Here is a 15,127-nt window from a genome sequence, read left to right as displayed (position 1 = left end):
AGACTTACCTAGTTTGGGATCTGCCCAGAATTCAGATRTGTTCTTAGCAGGATGGGTGTAGTTCAAGCTCATATGCTTTCTGTGAAATGAGGTTTATAGCTAAGTTCTTCTGCCAGTTTTGGGAAGAAGCTGAGCAGAGGGGAGGCCTATTTTGACACATGTTGAAGAAGCAGAGAGTATGAACAAGGAGAAGCTTTGTTTTAGGGCTGGGTCACCAAAGGCTCATAAAAGACTAAAACTTTTCAAAGCAAGACTAGATATGCCAAAATATCACAGGAGGAGCTGCTGATGGAACAGCTCCAGCCTAGCTGGAAATACTGGAGATCACAGTAGAAAATCAAGAATTATTCCAAAAACCTTCTTCCTGATCTTACTCCCAGTGGAACCAGTTTCATGATTTACAAAGCCAGAGGAGATAGATAGACTGAACTGTCATAATTGAGTATTSAGTGTTGCTATTCAGTATCTGAAACATATTTAGGATTTGTAGCCATAAGTTAGACCTCTTTTGTGGTGCATGCTGAGAACCCCAGAACTCAGGGTGGTCGTCCTTGGCCCAGAATTTTTAAACTGGGACCAAATGCAGACCCATCCAGCTCTTTGGCTAGGGATTATCCAGAATAACATTGAACCCATACGGCTGAYGGACTTGAAAAATCCATAATTTGAGTAAAAAAATCTGCTTGTTTTATGTCATTGTWGGGAGGACTACATTATATTAGTGAGTCTGCTTTCCTTCAGGGTATGTTCCCACTCACAGCTTGTGACCAAGAAAGCTCTTGAAGTAGGAACTAKCTGCTTCTCTGTACAGCATTGAGCTCAACAGGTCCCAGCCCTGTGTTTAGGACTTCTGATTGCTGCAGTCACAGTTAATAAGGAATCGTGCTCACATACTATTATGAAGTAAAGGGTTAAAACTGAATTTGAAAATAAAATACTCTGGGGTAGAGTAGAATAATCTATATCTTTGTCGTCATAACAGAAAAGTATTTTTTCCATTTAAAATACAAGAGAAACACAATTTACCCTTTGTCAGTTCTTCAGTAAAACTTTTCTTCCAAGTTTGCTATAACTATTACAGGAGGGGACTCTGGACCAAGCTTTTAAGTGCTGGCTGTTGTTTTCTGGAGATCACTGTTCTTGCTTTGTCTTTCACCCTTCTCCTTTCCCTGCTTTCTTACATGTCCCTTTGCTGATCACAGGAGCCGGTGCTGACTTTGTCATGATTGGAGGAATGTTTGCAGGCCATGACCAGAGTGCTGGAGACATTATAGAAAAGAATGGAAAGAAGGTGAAACTATTCTATGGAATGAGCTCTGATACAGCCATGATGAAGCATGCAGGAAGGGTTGCTGAATACAGGTATGAATTCCACACAGGAGCAATTGTAGTGAGCCATCCATCCAGGAACTTCTGGAGCAGAATGATGCTAAAGGAAACAGGCCTATGCTGCATTGAAGAACTTGTTACCTGCACAGCATTTCTGAGAGAGGGGTGACATCCAGAGGGAGACAGGGAGAAAGAGCTGGGGTTGGCTAGCTGACAGCAGTGATGTTCACTGCTTTGCAGCTGCTTTGGTACTGCAGCACCAGCTGCATGGTCTGGGAAGTCATTAGGCACTCTTCTGATTTCCCGGTCCCTCAGAATATGTATGARCTGTGTAAATGCTGGAACATGGCATACCAGGATGCAGTTTTTATCCCTCTGTTTGTCCAGGTTGAGTGTCCTGTTGGTGTATGGGTTCCCAGCTAAGCCACATGCTCCCTTCTGTTTGCAGAAAGTGTGTGCTCGTGAATTGGTGAAGCTGAGCTGGGGTTTTCCCTAGTGCAGAATTGAGTTACAGCTGTAACACTGATGAGGGCTCAGGACCAAAGCACTCATTCACCAGCAACAGCCCCAGGACTCCTTCCTGTGTTTGTTGGGCAATCTTCTTAGGCAGCAGAAGCCTTCTGTATACAGGTTTCCCACCTCACTTTTGGTAACAGATCACCAGAGTAGCCTCAAATAGTGCAGAATGCAGTTGATTTGTTGGTTTGGAGCTAAAATCCTCAAGGGAGATGAAAGGAAGACAGGCTTTGCAAACTAATCTATTGTCCATTGCAATTTTACCCTGGAAAGTGCTGAGAATTCTGACTTTTTAAAAAAGCAGATGAACCAGAAAACCTGTGTGTCTTCTCTCTTATGAGTGACAACCTTAAGACAATATGGTTTAACATACTTTGTTAGAGAATGTCTCCTATCTTACAGTGAACACTGGTTTATTGAGGGGTCCCTTTTGATTTTTCTCTGCTGGTGTGGACTCAGGCTCTGGTCCCATCTGGTAAACTCCTGTTTGCAAGAGTTTCAGACACAGTGACCTTACCTGCTGTTCCAGGCAGACACTCAGGATTAATGGGTTTTGTTTGCCTTGTCTGCTACAACTATTCCAGCACACTGGTTTTTCCCAACATGTCCAGCTGCTATCAACAGGTAAGAGTTGCAGCTCTGTGAAAGTACAGAATGTAAAGCATAATGGGATCCACAAAACAAAATTCACATTTTGACAGAGATAAGCTGATAGATAGCAATCCCAGATGTCATGCTAGATAGAAGGATCTTCGATCCCACCTGCTGTTCTCCACCCCAGCATTGACTCTTGTGGTGGTTTTCGTCTGCACATAAAATGGTGCTCTAGTTCACGTAGCACTTTGCGATGTGCAAAGTGGTAAAACACAATCTCGTTTGGGGCATTTACAATTGTCTCCTTTGGCCTAAATCATGGCATCATAAAATCATTTGGGTTAGAAGAGACCTTTAAGGTTCAGCTACTCCAACACCCCTGTAATGAGCATGGGCATCTTGAACTAGATCAGGTTGCTCAGAGTCCTGTCCAATTTGGCCTTGATGTTTCCAGCGATGGAGCATCCACCTCTTGGCAACCTGTTCAGCATTTTTGCTCTCAAGCACAACTGTTTATTTGAAGAAGAAAGAGCTGCGCAAGAGGCCATCTGCATCTGAGACAAGCTGAAAGGATGCACCAGAAAGATACGCTTGCATATCTCTGAACTTTCATTCACTTTGGGTTCATATGCCACTTGCCAGAAGCAGTGTTTTTTTTGTCCTCCAGCAAATCTGCTTGTTGGCAAAGCCGCTGAAAAAGTGATCTGAGTGGACAGCACTAGTGTCTCATAATATAGAAGTAGCAGCTGCCAATTACGCAGTGGTGCTGGCAACCTTTTATCAGAATGATCATTTTCTGTCCTTTGCTACCATGTGTTTGAGTCAGCTGGAGTGTGGGAAAGGCCTGATGCAGGCAGGCTTATAGTTAATGGAAGCTCCCTGAGAGATCAGAGCAGCCCAGGCATGTTGCATGGATCTCAGTGCAGCACAGGTGTTAGGGCCGTGCCTCCACAGAGGTGGTGTCAGCTGCAGGAAAAGTCTGAGAAAGCTGGTTGAACCAGAGGGACAAAGGACTAAGGCAGCCCKTAAATTCTGTTCCACCTTGTTAGGTGTGTGTGATGTGGCAACAAAATTTATTGCCAGCAGAAGTAATTGACACTGGTCCCATTTAAAAATGAGATAAAGTGCAAATACTCTCTCTTGTRGGAGCAAATGATGTACAGAAAGGTGCTGTATTTGGCTCACTCTAGACAGACCCTTTAAAGTCATTATGGGCAATGCTATACAAATTTGTCTTGATCCATAGCTGTATTTGATTTGCACCCTTGGTTTGAGAATTCCCTGGTACCCAAGTTCTGATGCTTCCTCAGCAGTAAGGAAGCAAGAGCAATCTGAAATTTTTAGTCCCTTTCGAAATACTGCATTTTTGTGCCACTAATAGGTAGCATAGAAGGAGTCTCCCAGTCTACTGCTGATACAATGGCTCCAAACACTAAATCCATGAGCTTTGGCTCTTAATTATGGAAGTGCTGATAYTCATCTTCACTCTACAGCTGTGACACAGAGCTGGCTACCTGTACCAGCCTTGGCCTCAGTCTTCCTTGGCCTGTCCCAGCTTGAATGTCACTGTGGTTTAAAAACAGCAGCTGCTAAATCTAGCATTGTAAATATGCATTAAAAGGGGATTTGAAACAGCACAAGGCTTTGCTTTGAATTGCTCTTACAGTAAAAGTTACAGGAAGTTTAATCACTTCCTAGTTTAGCTTATGGCAAGCGTGAACCAAAAGGGTTCTTAGTCAGCATTTTAAAAGCTAGATATCCCAAACTTGACCCAWATAGGTCAAGTCAGTGGGGTTCCTTTATATGCATTAAAAGCCCAGCTGTGAGTATGTATTGGTGACCCAAATAAGCTGTTTTGTTTTTAAAAGAGCTTGAGCACTCACATTGCGTTATTCAAGTGGTCAGGAGCTCAGTGTGCTCAGTCCCCTGCAGAATCAGACTGYTTGTCACTTAACTTCATCTTCTCAAAAGTACATGTGTTGGCTGGAGAGCCAGAGCCTGCAGCAGTTACATTAAAACTGACAGGTAAGCTGAGATGGCTGTAGCAGGGAATAAAGTCATGAGAGTWATCATTTCTGTAATGAATATGTCAAGCTGATCCCATTTAATCTGTGTACCCAGTTTCATTACTCTTAYGTCATTTATATATTGGCTTATTTTTACATTTTCACCTCCTTCCATGAGGAATAGGGATCAGAGCTTYGGGGATTTCTGAAAGGCAATTTTTGTGTTTCTTTTGTGGGAGAAGGGAAATCAGGCAAGCAGGGACTGAGGCTGCATGCGGTATTGTTCAGTTAAAACCAATTTGCTTTTGTTAGCCCTTTTGAGATTTCACAGGTTTTGTGTGAACGCTGCAGTTCTATTGTGGCCGCTCAGCAATTCACAGCTGCTACTAAGCTGGGTTTGRGCACTTTACATTAACTGCAGGGTGAAATTTTGGCCACAGAGAAGACTAGTACCAGCTGCTGGYTGCTGCTTACCATCTTGTCATGTATCCCAAATGATAGCCTAGAAGACCTGCCCCCAATTCCTCAATTTCTTAAATGCCCCACTTGAAAGATTGCCTCATGCCAGGGCAGCCTGACCCCTTTATTCTGACCCACCCTGCTGGGCTGACTGCACCAATACATGTGCTTCATCCCATCTAGCCTGCCAGGACTCCCACCCACCACACACATCCCTCCATGCAGCAGCCTTCAGCTGGCCAGGAGGGGCACCACAGACTGGGCCCTGTGCCAAGAGTCTGAAGCAAATAATTCTCTGTTTCTGTTCACCACTCAGTGGCTGACAAGAGACAGAGTCACTGCTGAGAGCATCTGAACACACCTTTCTCAGCTGCTGGGAGCCTCGGTTGCTCTGCCATTGCCTGTGTTTCTGAGAAGGGGTTAGTTTTGGGTCACAACTCCAGGAGAGATGTCAGAGCTGCAAAACCCTCAGCAGTTCCTGCTGACTTGCTTATGCACTCTCTGCCAAGTGTGCCAGCTTTTGTGACAGTCCATGTAATCCATTGTCATGGTTTATCCCGGCAGGCAGCTGAACACCACACAGGTGCTCACTCACTCTACCCCACAGTGTGATAGGAGAGAGAATTGGGAAAAAAAMCAGCAAAATTAATGGGTTGAGATAAACACAGTTTAGTAGAACAGAAAGGGAAGGCATAATGACAATAATGACAATAATAATAACAGCAATAATAATATACAAAACAAGTGATGCACAATTTTCACCACTCATCTGTCAATGCCCAACCAGTTCCCAAGCAGTGGACCCAGCCAGCTTCCCTCCCTAGTTTATATACTGAGCACGTTGCCATATAGTATGGCGTATCCCTCKGGCCAGTTTGGGTCAACTGTCCTGGCTATATCCCATCCCAGCTTGTGTCCCCCAGCCTACTTGCTGGTGGGGTGTGAGGAAGAGGAGAGTCTTTTATTTGCGCTAAACACTGCTTAGCAATAATTAAAAGACTGGTGTGTTATCAACTTTATTTCCATGCTAAATACAAAACATAGCACTGTACCATMTACTAGGGAAAAAAATGAACTGTATCTCAGCTGAAGCCAGGATATCTATGCATGGCCTATGTATAGCCATTTTCTGCTGGCAAAACAGTCTCTACTTGGGGATTTTTTTACATTGTTTCATTTTTTTGCCAATGAACTCACTTTAAATCACTGCTGTGTAGTTAAGGATTACAGGCATGTGAATACTTTTCCTCACCTTTTTCCAGAATCCAGCTAGACTTCTTTTCACCATGTCTGCCATGTCTGAACTCCCCCTACTTTCACCACAGGTCACACTCAATCATTCTCAGTTCCTTCAGTGAGAAAAGGGGTGGCACAGGACATTGTGGTTATGTGTTAATGATTTCTGTCTGCTACTCTTCTTTTTTCTCCATTATGGGTTGTCCACAAGACACAGTCCCTTTACAGCTGTCCCCGTTCTGGCATGGGTCATACAGGGCTTACAGTCCCTTTAGGAGTACACATCTTTCTCATGGAGTACCTCGTCTCAAGCGTGCCTCTCTAGCTGCACATCTCCTCAGGTGTGTCCAGGTGTGTTTCCTCCTGCAGTGGCTGCTGCCATTTCTTAAATACACTTGAGCAGAGGTGTTGTGCTCCCCTGACTCACTGAAGGTTTGGTGACTCATGCCATTTTTGGAGTCAGGTGGAACCATCTGTGGCATGATGCTAGTCATGGCCTTCTCCCACACAGGTCACACACTGACTGTGTCACCTGAGCCCTACCATGTTTGCCCAGCACAGTACYCACGTGGGTGCTCATGAAAATCAGCTGGGTGCTCATAATCTTGGGTACTCATGAATGTACTAACAGGGTGTTTGGACATAAATAATTTGGGTATGCATGCATGAACTGATTGGATGCTTATACAAAAATTATTGGCCATTCATKCATCAATTAACTGGACATTCATGCATTAGTTTATTCAGTGCTCATGTGTGAACTAATTTGGCACTTACACAAGAGCACAGCAAGCCCAGCAATTTATGTTCTATACGTCACTCCTCTCCCCGACAAGGCAAATATCGAGGAACTCAGAGAATGTTAATCCAATATGAACTCTTTTGACATCATCACGGTCTTAATCTACATCACSACTTTTCCTCCTTTTGGGCCAGCCAGTAGGGATTAATACTGTAGCATTACACTTACTAAAATGTCTCTCCTCCATCCTGAGCACTGTGTTAAAGGGGTTAACATAAAAATTTGTTTTTGTATATCCATATGGATACAGATCCCACCCCTGGGTCAGACTAAAGCAGTTMATAGTGCACCAGTGTGGGCATACACATAGTAAAATTCCACCCACACTTCCTGGGAACCAGATGACTGCTCAGCTTGGTCTGAGCAGATGTTACCTCTTAAAACCCCCTTTTCTCTGGGTAGTAGAGTATTGGGATTAATGTTAGCACAGCTTGAGTATATTTCATCACAAACTTCATCCCCCCCATCCCTGTGGACAAGACTATGGAGCTGATCTCACACCCCTCTCTTCCAAGCATGCTTCCCCCAGTATGGTAACTGCAGGTTATTCCTTGATCAACAGGACAATCCCACCAGCACAGCAGTGACACTTAGAGGAGCAGTAACAAGTATTCAGCTATCAGAGCTTTGGGGCTGTGTTCACCACTGTTGTAGATTTTGGTGTCCAAAGCTAAAAGTGGCACCCCACAAGCTCCAGCTTCCTAACACCACCATAGCCTCTGCAGGGATATCTCCCAGGGCAGTGGCTGTAGGCATCACCCATTTCTGTAATTTTGCACTGAAAAAAGGACCACCAAGTGTTCATGGTCATAGGTGTAACATGCAGCTTATGACCCACAGGATGCTAATGCACAAATTAACAGGGAACTTATATTTGAACTGGTGGTGCATTTGTGCATGAATTAATTGGTCTCTTATGCATTACCTGAATGGGCAGTCCTGCACTTCTTGCCCAGTACAACATGCAGAGCTCCTCAGATGGTGGGATGTGGTAGAATTTGCACTGGTTTCCACAAGTCCCAGACATGTGATTCTCACAATCTCACAGGAAGCTCCCTGGAGCCTGAGCTGAACTTCCCAACTTTGACTGGAAGAGATGGGCATGGCCAAAAGCCAGGAGCAGTGGCATGAGTGTCATTTAATGGGTCCAGCCTTTTCCTGCTGGCACTGGAGCTGAAAATAAAAGCCTGGGAACTCCCAGCAGCATGAGCTGTACAACAGACCCCTGAGCCCTGTGCAGTCTGCAAAATGCCAATGGCACATCCATATTCTGTTGGTCACTCACTGCAGTGTTTATTTAAGAGTTTCAAGAAAGAGTCAATTATTCATCAGATGGCAGGAGATTAATTATGGCTCCTTACTCACATGGCATATCAACACTTTGCCTTTATCATCTCCCTAGGGCTGTGACCTCACATTTAAACTAACAGGATGAAATATAGTCAGGCTCACACTGAAGTACCTCCACACAGCAGCTGTTGCTGTTGTTAATGATTCACAAATGGAGCCTCACAAACAGGCATGCCCTTTCTTTCTTGTACTATCCCCTGGAAACTTTTTTAAGGAAGAAGAAAATAAAGCCACATTTACAACAATGACAAACCCCTGCCATGATTTCTGCCTCCATTTTGTAGGGCAGAAGGAAAGCATCTCCCTTTTYCTCCACATTTGTCTATGTGGAGGTCTACCGTCCCTTCCTAAGGCCTGCCTTTCCAGAGGAGCCACTGTGCCAGGCAGAACAAGCTTACTCTAAAGCCTAGAGATCAGCTGCTGATTAGGAGTCTGCTACACGTGGGGTTGTTGAACATGAGGCTGGAGAAAGCTGGAAGAGGAGTGCAAGTTATTTGCCTGGATTCTTCCATCATGTAATTCTTCAGATGCACTTTTTGGGAACAGTGAGTCTGTGCTGGCATGCACCAGCAGTTGACAGTATTCACAGCACTGCTATTTTTTCTGGCCTTTTTACCTGGCTGTGAATTTTGCTAGATCACCTTTAGGTTCAGGGGACAGCTGTGTAGCAGGTTTCTGTACCAGGTTTCTCACTCTGTGAACTCCGGAGARTGACACTGGTAGGAAGAAACCCAGAGCACTTCCATCTGTGTTGGATCAGTGACATGGGATGAAGCCCAGGGGCTGTAAAGCCCCTGTAGAGCTGTGCTGGGTGGTGCCTGCTGAGAACCAGCTGCAATATTTCTTTGTTGTCTGAGTCTGGCTGTTCCTTACACTTTAAAGCCTGCAGCACTCACAATCAAATTTACCTTTCAATTAAACTGGAAGTTTTACTTGCTTGTAGGCAGATGGTAGAGGGGAGGAAAGGGCAGATCTCTAAATAAACTCATGAGATATTGGAGCATCTACAAGATCTGTCTACTTCTAGTTCTCAGTGTTGGTGGTGAGTAGAGCTGAGGCATTTCAGTGCTTGAGAGCACCAAGCAGCAACGAGCAGCAAGCAGTAAAGCTGGGGCCACATTTGTAAACTACAGCCTTCAGAGTATTAAGCCCCACATTGCTCCAGTTAATACACTCATGTTTTGCATCGAGACGTGACTACAGTGACTGATCTCTTCTCCAGGGCTTCRGAGGGCAAGACTGTGGAGGTACCATACAAAGGGGATGTGGAACACACCATCCTGGACATCCTTGGGGGGCTGCGCTCCACCTGCACCTACGTGGGAGCTGCCAAACTCAAGGAACTGAGCAAGAGAACGACGTTTATCCGGGTCACCCAGCAGCACAACGAGGTCTTCTCCTAGCCTAGACCTAGGGGGCTGGAGAGAGGGGTGGGGGAGAAGAGCACGAAGGGCAGCTCTTTTCCTTTGCTTTCTCCTCCATATTGTGTTAGCGGCAAACTTCCCTCTGTCAGAATGGCAGTGTCATAGCCATTCAAGGGCCTATGGCTGGGATTTGGAAGGGGAAGGTCATGCTGTTAACACAGTGCCATTGATTCAGAATGCAATAGCCTCATCTTTTATTGTTGTGCCTATTTTAGTTTTTAATCAACATTTCTTCACCTGTTTTTTTCCCCCTCTGAAAAATAGCTGCTGAAACCTCAATTAACAAGGAATWTGCTTGTGCAGACATGGCTATTAACGCCTACACACATTCACACATTCCTTTTTTTAAGACTGACCTATCAGCTACCACCTCTTTCTGGCAGTGCACCTCTCAGAAATTGCAGGCTGGGAGAGAARGAGATGCAAAGAATTGCATAGAGAAATTAAAAAAATTAAATTCTCCTAATCTTTTTCCTGGCCAAAGAGTGGATGTTGGGGCACAGCTGCCAGCCTGCAGAATGTCAGAGGTGGATGGTAGATGAGGCCTGGCTGCTGATGACATGTGATGCTAAAAATGCCAGATCTCTATCACACTTAGTTCACAGGGCTGGTATTGCTTTCTTACTTAAATATCCCTATTCAATGGGCTTGCCTTTTCAAATAAGCTGGCACTGAATGTATCAAAACTGTGCTGGCCCTCCTGCCCCCATCTGAGGAGATCACTCAGGTGAACACTTTTCAGAGCTTGCCTGCTTTTTCATGAGTGCAGTTAATKAATTACCTGAGTTCCTGCTTTTACCTGCTCTCTGGGAACAGGTTGTTAAGAAACTCAGCAACCGTAACCCTGACAAGGAGAGACGGTTCTTGCGGTTCTCCCTGTTCCCTTGCCTGCTCACGTCCATTTAGCAAAAAGACATAAAAATACTGTGCAGTGCATTGTCTGTAGCCAGGTGGAGGAGGCCAGAGGGATCAAATTGCCTTCTGGTTATGTGGTACCACTTATTTGCCGTCCTTGACACCATGTAAAGCAAGACAGAGCTTTTGGCAGAACAGTCTTGTCTGATTACAAGACACTGCCACGCTGGGATGGAGTTAAAGCATTTGCTCTWAAGGCAGTAATGAATGTTTGAGACTCTGGGTAACACTTCAGTAAAGTGTAATGGCCTGCTAATTAATTGATAAATCACAACAAAAATTTCTTTGGAAATACACATGGCATCCACATGAATACCATAGTAGCTCATTATGATAAATGATGTAAAAGTGAGCACCAATGAATTAGTAATGCTTGGCCACTTACTTTAAACCGCTGCTGAGATCATAATGTGGCTGATGTTACTTCAGTACTTCAGAGTTTTACTTCCCCTTCCTGTAGACATCTGTGGAAAGAAGCAGGCTTCCTTTGAAAAGCAAAAAAGTAATCTGTAGGAAAAGGAATAGTAAAGAGAGACTCTAGAATTAAAAGTCATAGGCTGGACTGCTGAAAGAGCCATGCATGAGGACTGGTACAATGGACCGCGCAGAGAAGCAAATCCAGGCCACAGGCTGATCCCTGGTGATTTTGAAGTGTGTTGTGCACATTAGAAAAAGCACAGGATATTTTTTAAATTGCCCARTATTTTAAATGTCTTCCATTTAACATGTAGGACATACTTCTTAATTGTGGGATGACCTCTTCTTCTGCTTTGGAAGTGGACAAGGGCCTTAATGTGAGCACAGGTCATGCTTGCACTGGCTGCAAGGACCATTTGTCCTGCCCACATATAATAAAGAAATGTGAATGCAGAAGGTCCCATGAATCCAGGCCCAGATCTCAGTTCCCTCCAGCCTGGAAGTCTCATTTTAAGAAAATGCCAGGCTTCTTTACACAAAAAGGCACTGCGAGCCACTACTGCTTTCACCTGCACTAGGCCCAGAGCATGGGCAGCAACCTCTCTGCATCAGTACAACTTTAGGACAGCGCTGTTCTTCTATTAATATGCTGTAAAGGGGAGGGGGGACAGAAGCAAATGGACACCTTTGTCAGGAGTGGGGTTAGACCACCAGGGCCCAGGCCTGACCACAGGTGTGTCTCCACACTGGTGCCTTCACATGTGGGAAGCGCAGCACTCTGCTGGTCCCATGCCCACTCTCGCTAGCGCTTTTCTACTTTTTTTAGCTACATTTCTAAGTGGAATTTAAGAAATACATAGGCATAGAAAAATATATGTATTTATAAACCTTTTTTTAAAAGATCATGCACACACCAAACCGAGCAGCTTTATTATACATCCTTAGAACAGTTTCTTTTCCAAAGGGCAGGTTCTGGGGCGCAAGGGGAAGCTGCCTCTTCACAAATGTGGCAAATGGGGCCACTCTTACACCTGCTTTCCTTCCCCTCCTGCACATACCTCTGATCACTGAATAATAGGACAGGGATAGGCTAATCTTAAATTGTACCCCAAATTCTTCAGGCTGTGAACGACATTGATGCCATGAATAGTGACTGATAAAGTTTTGACTTGAARTGTTTGGTTTTCTGAACAGCAGGTCTTACCATTGTTTTGATAAGCAGCATGTTTTCTTTTATTTTCTTCTTTCCAGAAGTGAGCAGGAGAAAGAAGTGAGATGCAGAAAGGCTGAACTGGTGGCATGTCTGCATCTCGCCTAGTTACATGTGAATTTTGTTCAGGAAAAACCCTCAGCTATGTCAGTGCTCACCAYTGACACTGTGCAGCTCTGAGACAGGCTGGAAAACTTAAAAAAAAAAATAAAAAGAGTTTGAGTCGTTCTTTTAACTCCTATTCCTGTGCTGCAGTAGCTGCCCTTATCTACACTTAGCTAGGTTAGCTCCAGGTCCTGTACCCTGCTCAAGCCTGCTGYCACTCCCACAAGGAACTGAGACAGGGAGCTGGGAACACACTTTGTTTTGCAGGATAGTGCAAGTCAAGACCACAACCACTGACAAATGCCATGTGCCATTTGTGGATCTACCTCACCTGCACGTCTAACTAGGTTCTTTGTTACTCAGTGTCCTGTAGGAAATGAAATTTGTAAGTACTTAATAATGCTTAATGTTGAGTGATTCTGCAAGACCAGGTCTTCTCTAAACCTACACCCCAACCCCATCCTGTGCAGAGGAATGCTGTGAGTGTGACAGCCTGTGCTGTAGGCTGAGGCCATTCCTGCTTCCCCCAGCCAGGCAATTGCTGAGCTCCCAAGCAATGTTGAGGTTCGGYCCACTAGCTTCACAGTGGTGCAGTTTAACATACCAAAGACCTACAAGTGGGGATGGTGAAAAGGATAACATGCATCATTAAAGCAATCCCTGCTGAGCATGTCTGCCTGTGGCTTCTTGAAGTACAAAGACACCTCTGACATCCCTGGCGCACACAGTCCTGCTCTGGGGTTGCCTTGCTGCAGCACGTTTTGCGCGGTGGGCTCCTGCCCACACAGCCTGGCTTAGTGGAACTTCCTTGGGAGGGAAGGGTTTGGCACAGGAGCAGCCTTGCTCTCTCCGCAGTGACTGTGGTTGCAAGGCSTGCATGTGGACACCTCTTTGTAGGTGTGAGGCCAGTTGTTCAAGGGTTGGGCCTTGGACCAGCATCCTGACAAGCAAAGCAAGGCATGCAGGTCTCTGTTCTCTGGACAAAATGCACTCCCATCTGCTCATTGGAACAGCCAGTCCCCGTGGGCCATGGGGGGCGGGGGCTTTCTTGGTGTGATTTTCTTCTCCAYTGGGGCATGGTGGGGTTGAATGTAGGATGGGGAAACCCTGTAAATATGGAGAGTTGTAAGCATTTGGGGGAGCTCTTTCCATACAAAATGTGCCTGTATCTTCCTTTCAGCTAGTCAGTAGCAGAGGTTTAAAGGATGGGGATAAGGAAGAAATGCAGCAGCTGTTGGCCAAGCCCACTGTGTTGGGACAGGKGCTTTCAGTCAAGGACACGATGAGAATTTGAAACTTTCCTGAACGAAGCACTCCCTACTTTATACCTATTGAACTCCACTTTTGTGACAGACTTGTTGTTACAGCTTTCTGCCAATGTATGTACAATGTCTATCCATCACCATCTCACATCGTCTTCAGGGGATGCTGCTGTTTAGTTGCTAATACCAGTTTGTACCAAAAATTCTTTTCTGGAGCCAGGAGGGCTTTTGCAACCAGTGTCAGATTTGGCCTTGTGTCAAAGAGAGGGGATAAAAAGAGCCAAGGCCCAAGATCAGTGGTTTGTCCTCCGCAGCAACCAGGGCCAGCAGGTGGGAGAGGGCCAGCCTTTCCCAGTGGACTGGGAGCTGCTGGGGGCAGGGGTGTCTTGAGTAGAGGCTGGCACAGCTCTGCACCCCTAACACAGGGTGGACCACTCCCAGCAGTCTTCCCTTCACTTGTGGTCACCCAGGTGCTTAAGTGAGCCCTCCCTAGCATGTGAGCCAGTGTTTACTGGCTGAAGTTTTCAGACATAAATCAGTAATTCAGAGTCCAGAACTCCCTGGCATTGCTTCTGATACCTGTGAAATGCTTCTGTGTAATTGGCCAAAAAGCTGATGAGCTTTCAGCATTTTGCTGCCCTGCTCGGCCCTGCTGAGATGGTGATGAGAGTGCTGCTCCCCTTCCCTCTGCTGTGGCATCCATGTGTGCATGGTGCAATCATCCAAACTGCTCTGAAATTTTTGTTATGCAATAAAGAGCTTCACCCTGACAGTCTGCAGAGCATTTTATGGCCAGTGGGTGGGAGGGTACGGGCACCTTTCTGCATCATCGTGAATAAAAGCAAGCGCTTTCAAATGCATTGCCAGGGTGGGGCTGGGGGAGGATGGGGCAGAGAATCAAATTGGGCAAATTATGTCCCTAGGAAAGCTCTCTCCCATTCAGTCATAAAAGACAAAACACGTGTTTGCAATTGGCACTGTTATTTTATTAGTACGAGTATACTGAAACAATAAACTTGTACTGGTATACAGACAATTTCTTTAAAACAATTTTGTTCAAATTTTGAATCAAACATTGTTTTATTATAATAATGAAATAATTTCTACCTAGAAAACCTGCAAGCACCATCAAAGAAAGGGACCATAAAATTCAATAAACAGACGCGAGTGTATCCTACAAATAGACACACCACCATTAGAAAATAGAATATGAATTCTTCCATTTTTTTTTTAATATTTGTTTTAAAAAAGCTAGTGCAAGTACAATATTTTACACTGGAATTACAGAGAGTATGCACGCGTATGGAAAAAAGTTCTCCTGTCACAATAAAAGCTCTTAACTATGTCTGTATGCACTTAAAATCTTCTCCTCTTTTCAATAAGGTGCAAAACGTTATTCCCTCCCTATTTCTCCTTTGTACTGGCCATGTCAGCTCAATTTCTCCCCAACACAAAGCTGCAATATCCCTTTTACTGGGCCTACACTAGGAACTACACTGGAA

At 44.9% G+C, this 15,127-nt stretch overlaps 1 protein-coding gene across 3 annotated transcripts in view; it reads left to right on the top strand.

Moving 5' to 3' along the window:
* GMPR (guanosine monophosphate reductase) overlaps positions 1 to 14,395 on the top strand; it is a 40,577-nt gene extending 26,182 nt beyond the window's left edge. For all 3 annotated transcript variants that reach the window (XM_057367455.1, XM_057367456.1, XM_057367457.1), the window contains 2 exons: positions 1,203 to 1,362; positions 9,515 to 14,395. In XM_057367455.1, coding sequence (XP_057223438.1) covers positions 1,203 to 1,362; positions 9,515 to 9,695 — 341 coding nt within the window. In that variant the 3' untranslated portion in view covers positions 9,696 to 14,395. The remainder of the gene's footprint in view (positions 1 to 1,202; positions 1,363 to 9,514) is intronic.
* Positions 14,396 to 15,127: the final 732 nt, after the last annotated feature.

The sequence above is a fragment of the Malurus melanocephalus genome, unplaced genomic scaffold (assembly GCF_030028575.1).
Source record: "Malurus melanocephalus ecotype Western Australia unplaced genomic scaffold, MMel_1.1 scaffold_79, whole genome shotgun sequence".
NCBI classification, from domain to species: Eukaryota; Metazoa; Chordata; class Aves; order Passeriformes; family Maluridae; genus Malurus; species Malurus melanocephalus.
This window is presented reverse-complemented; position numbering and strand designations above follow the sequence as displayed.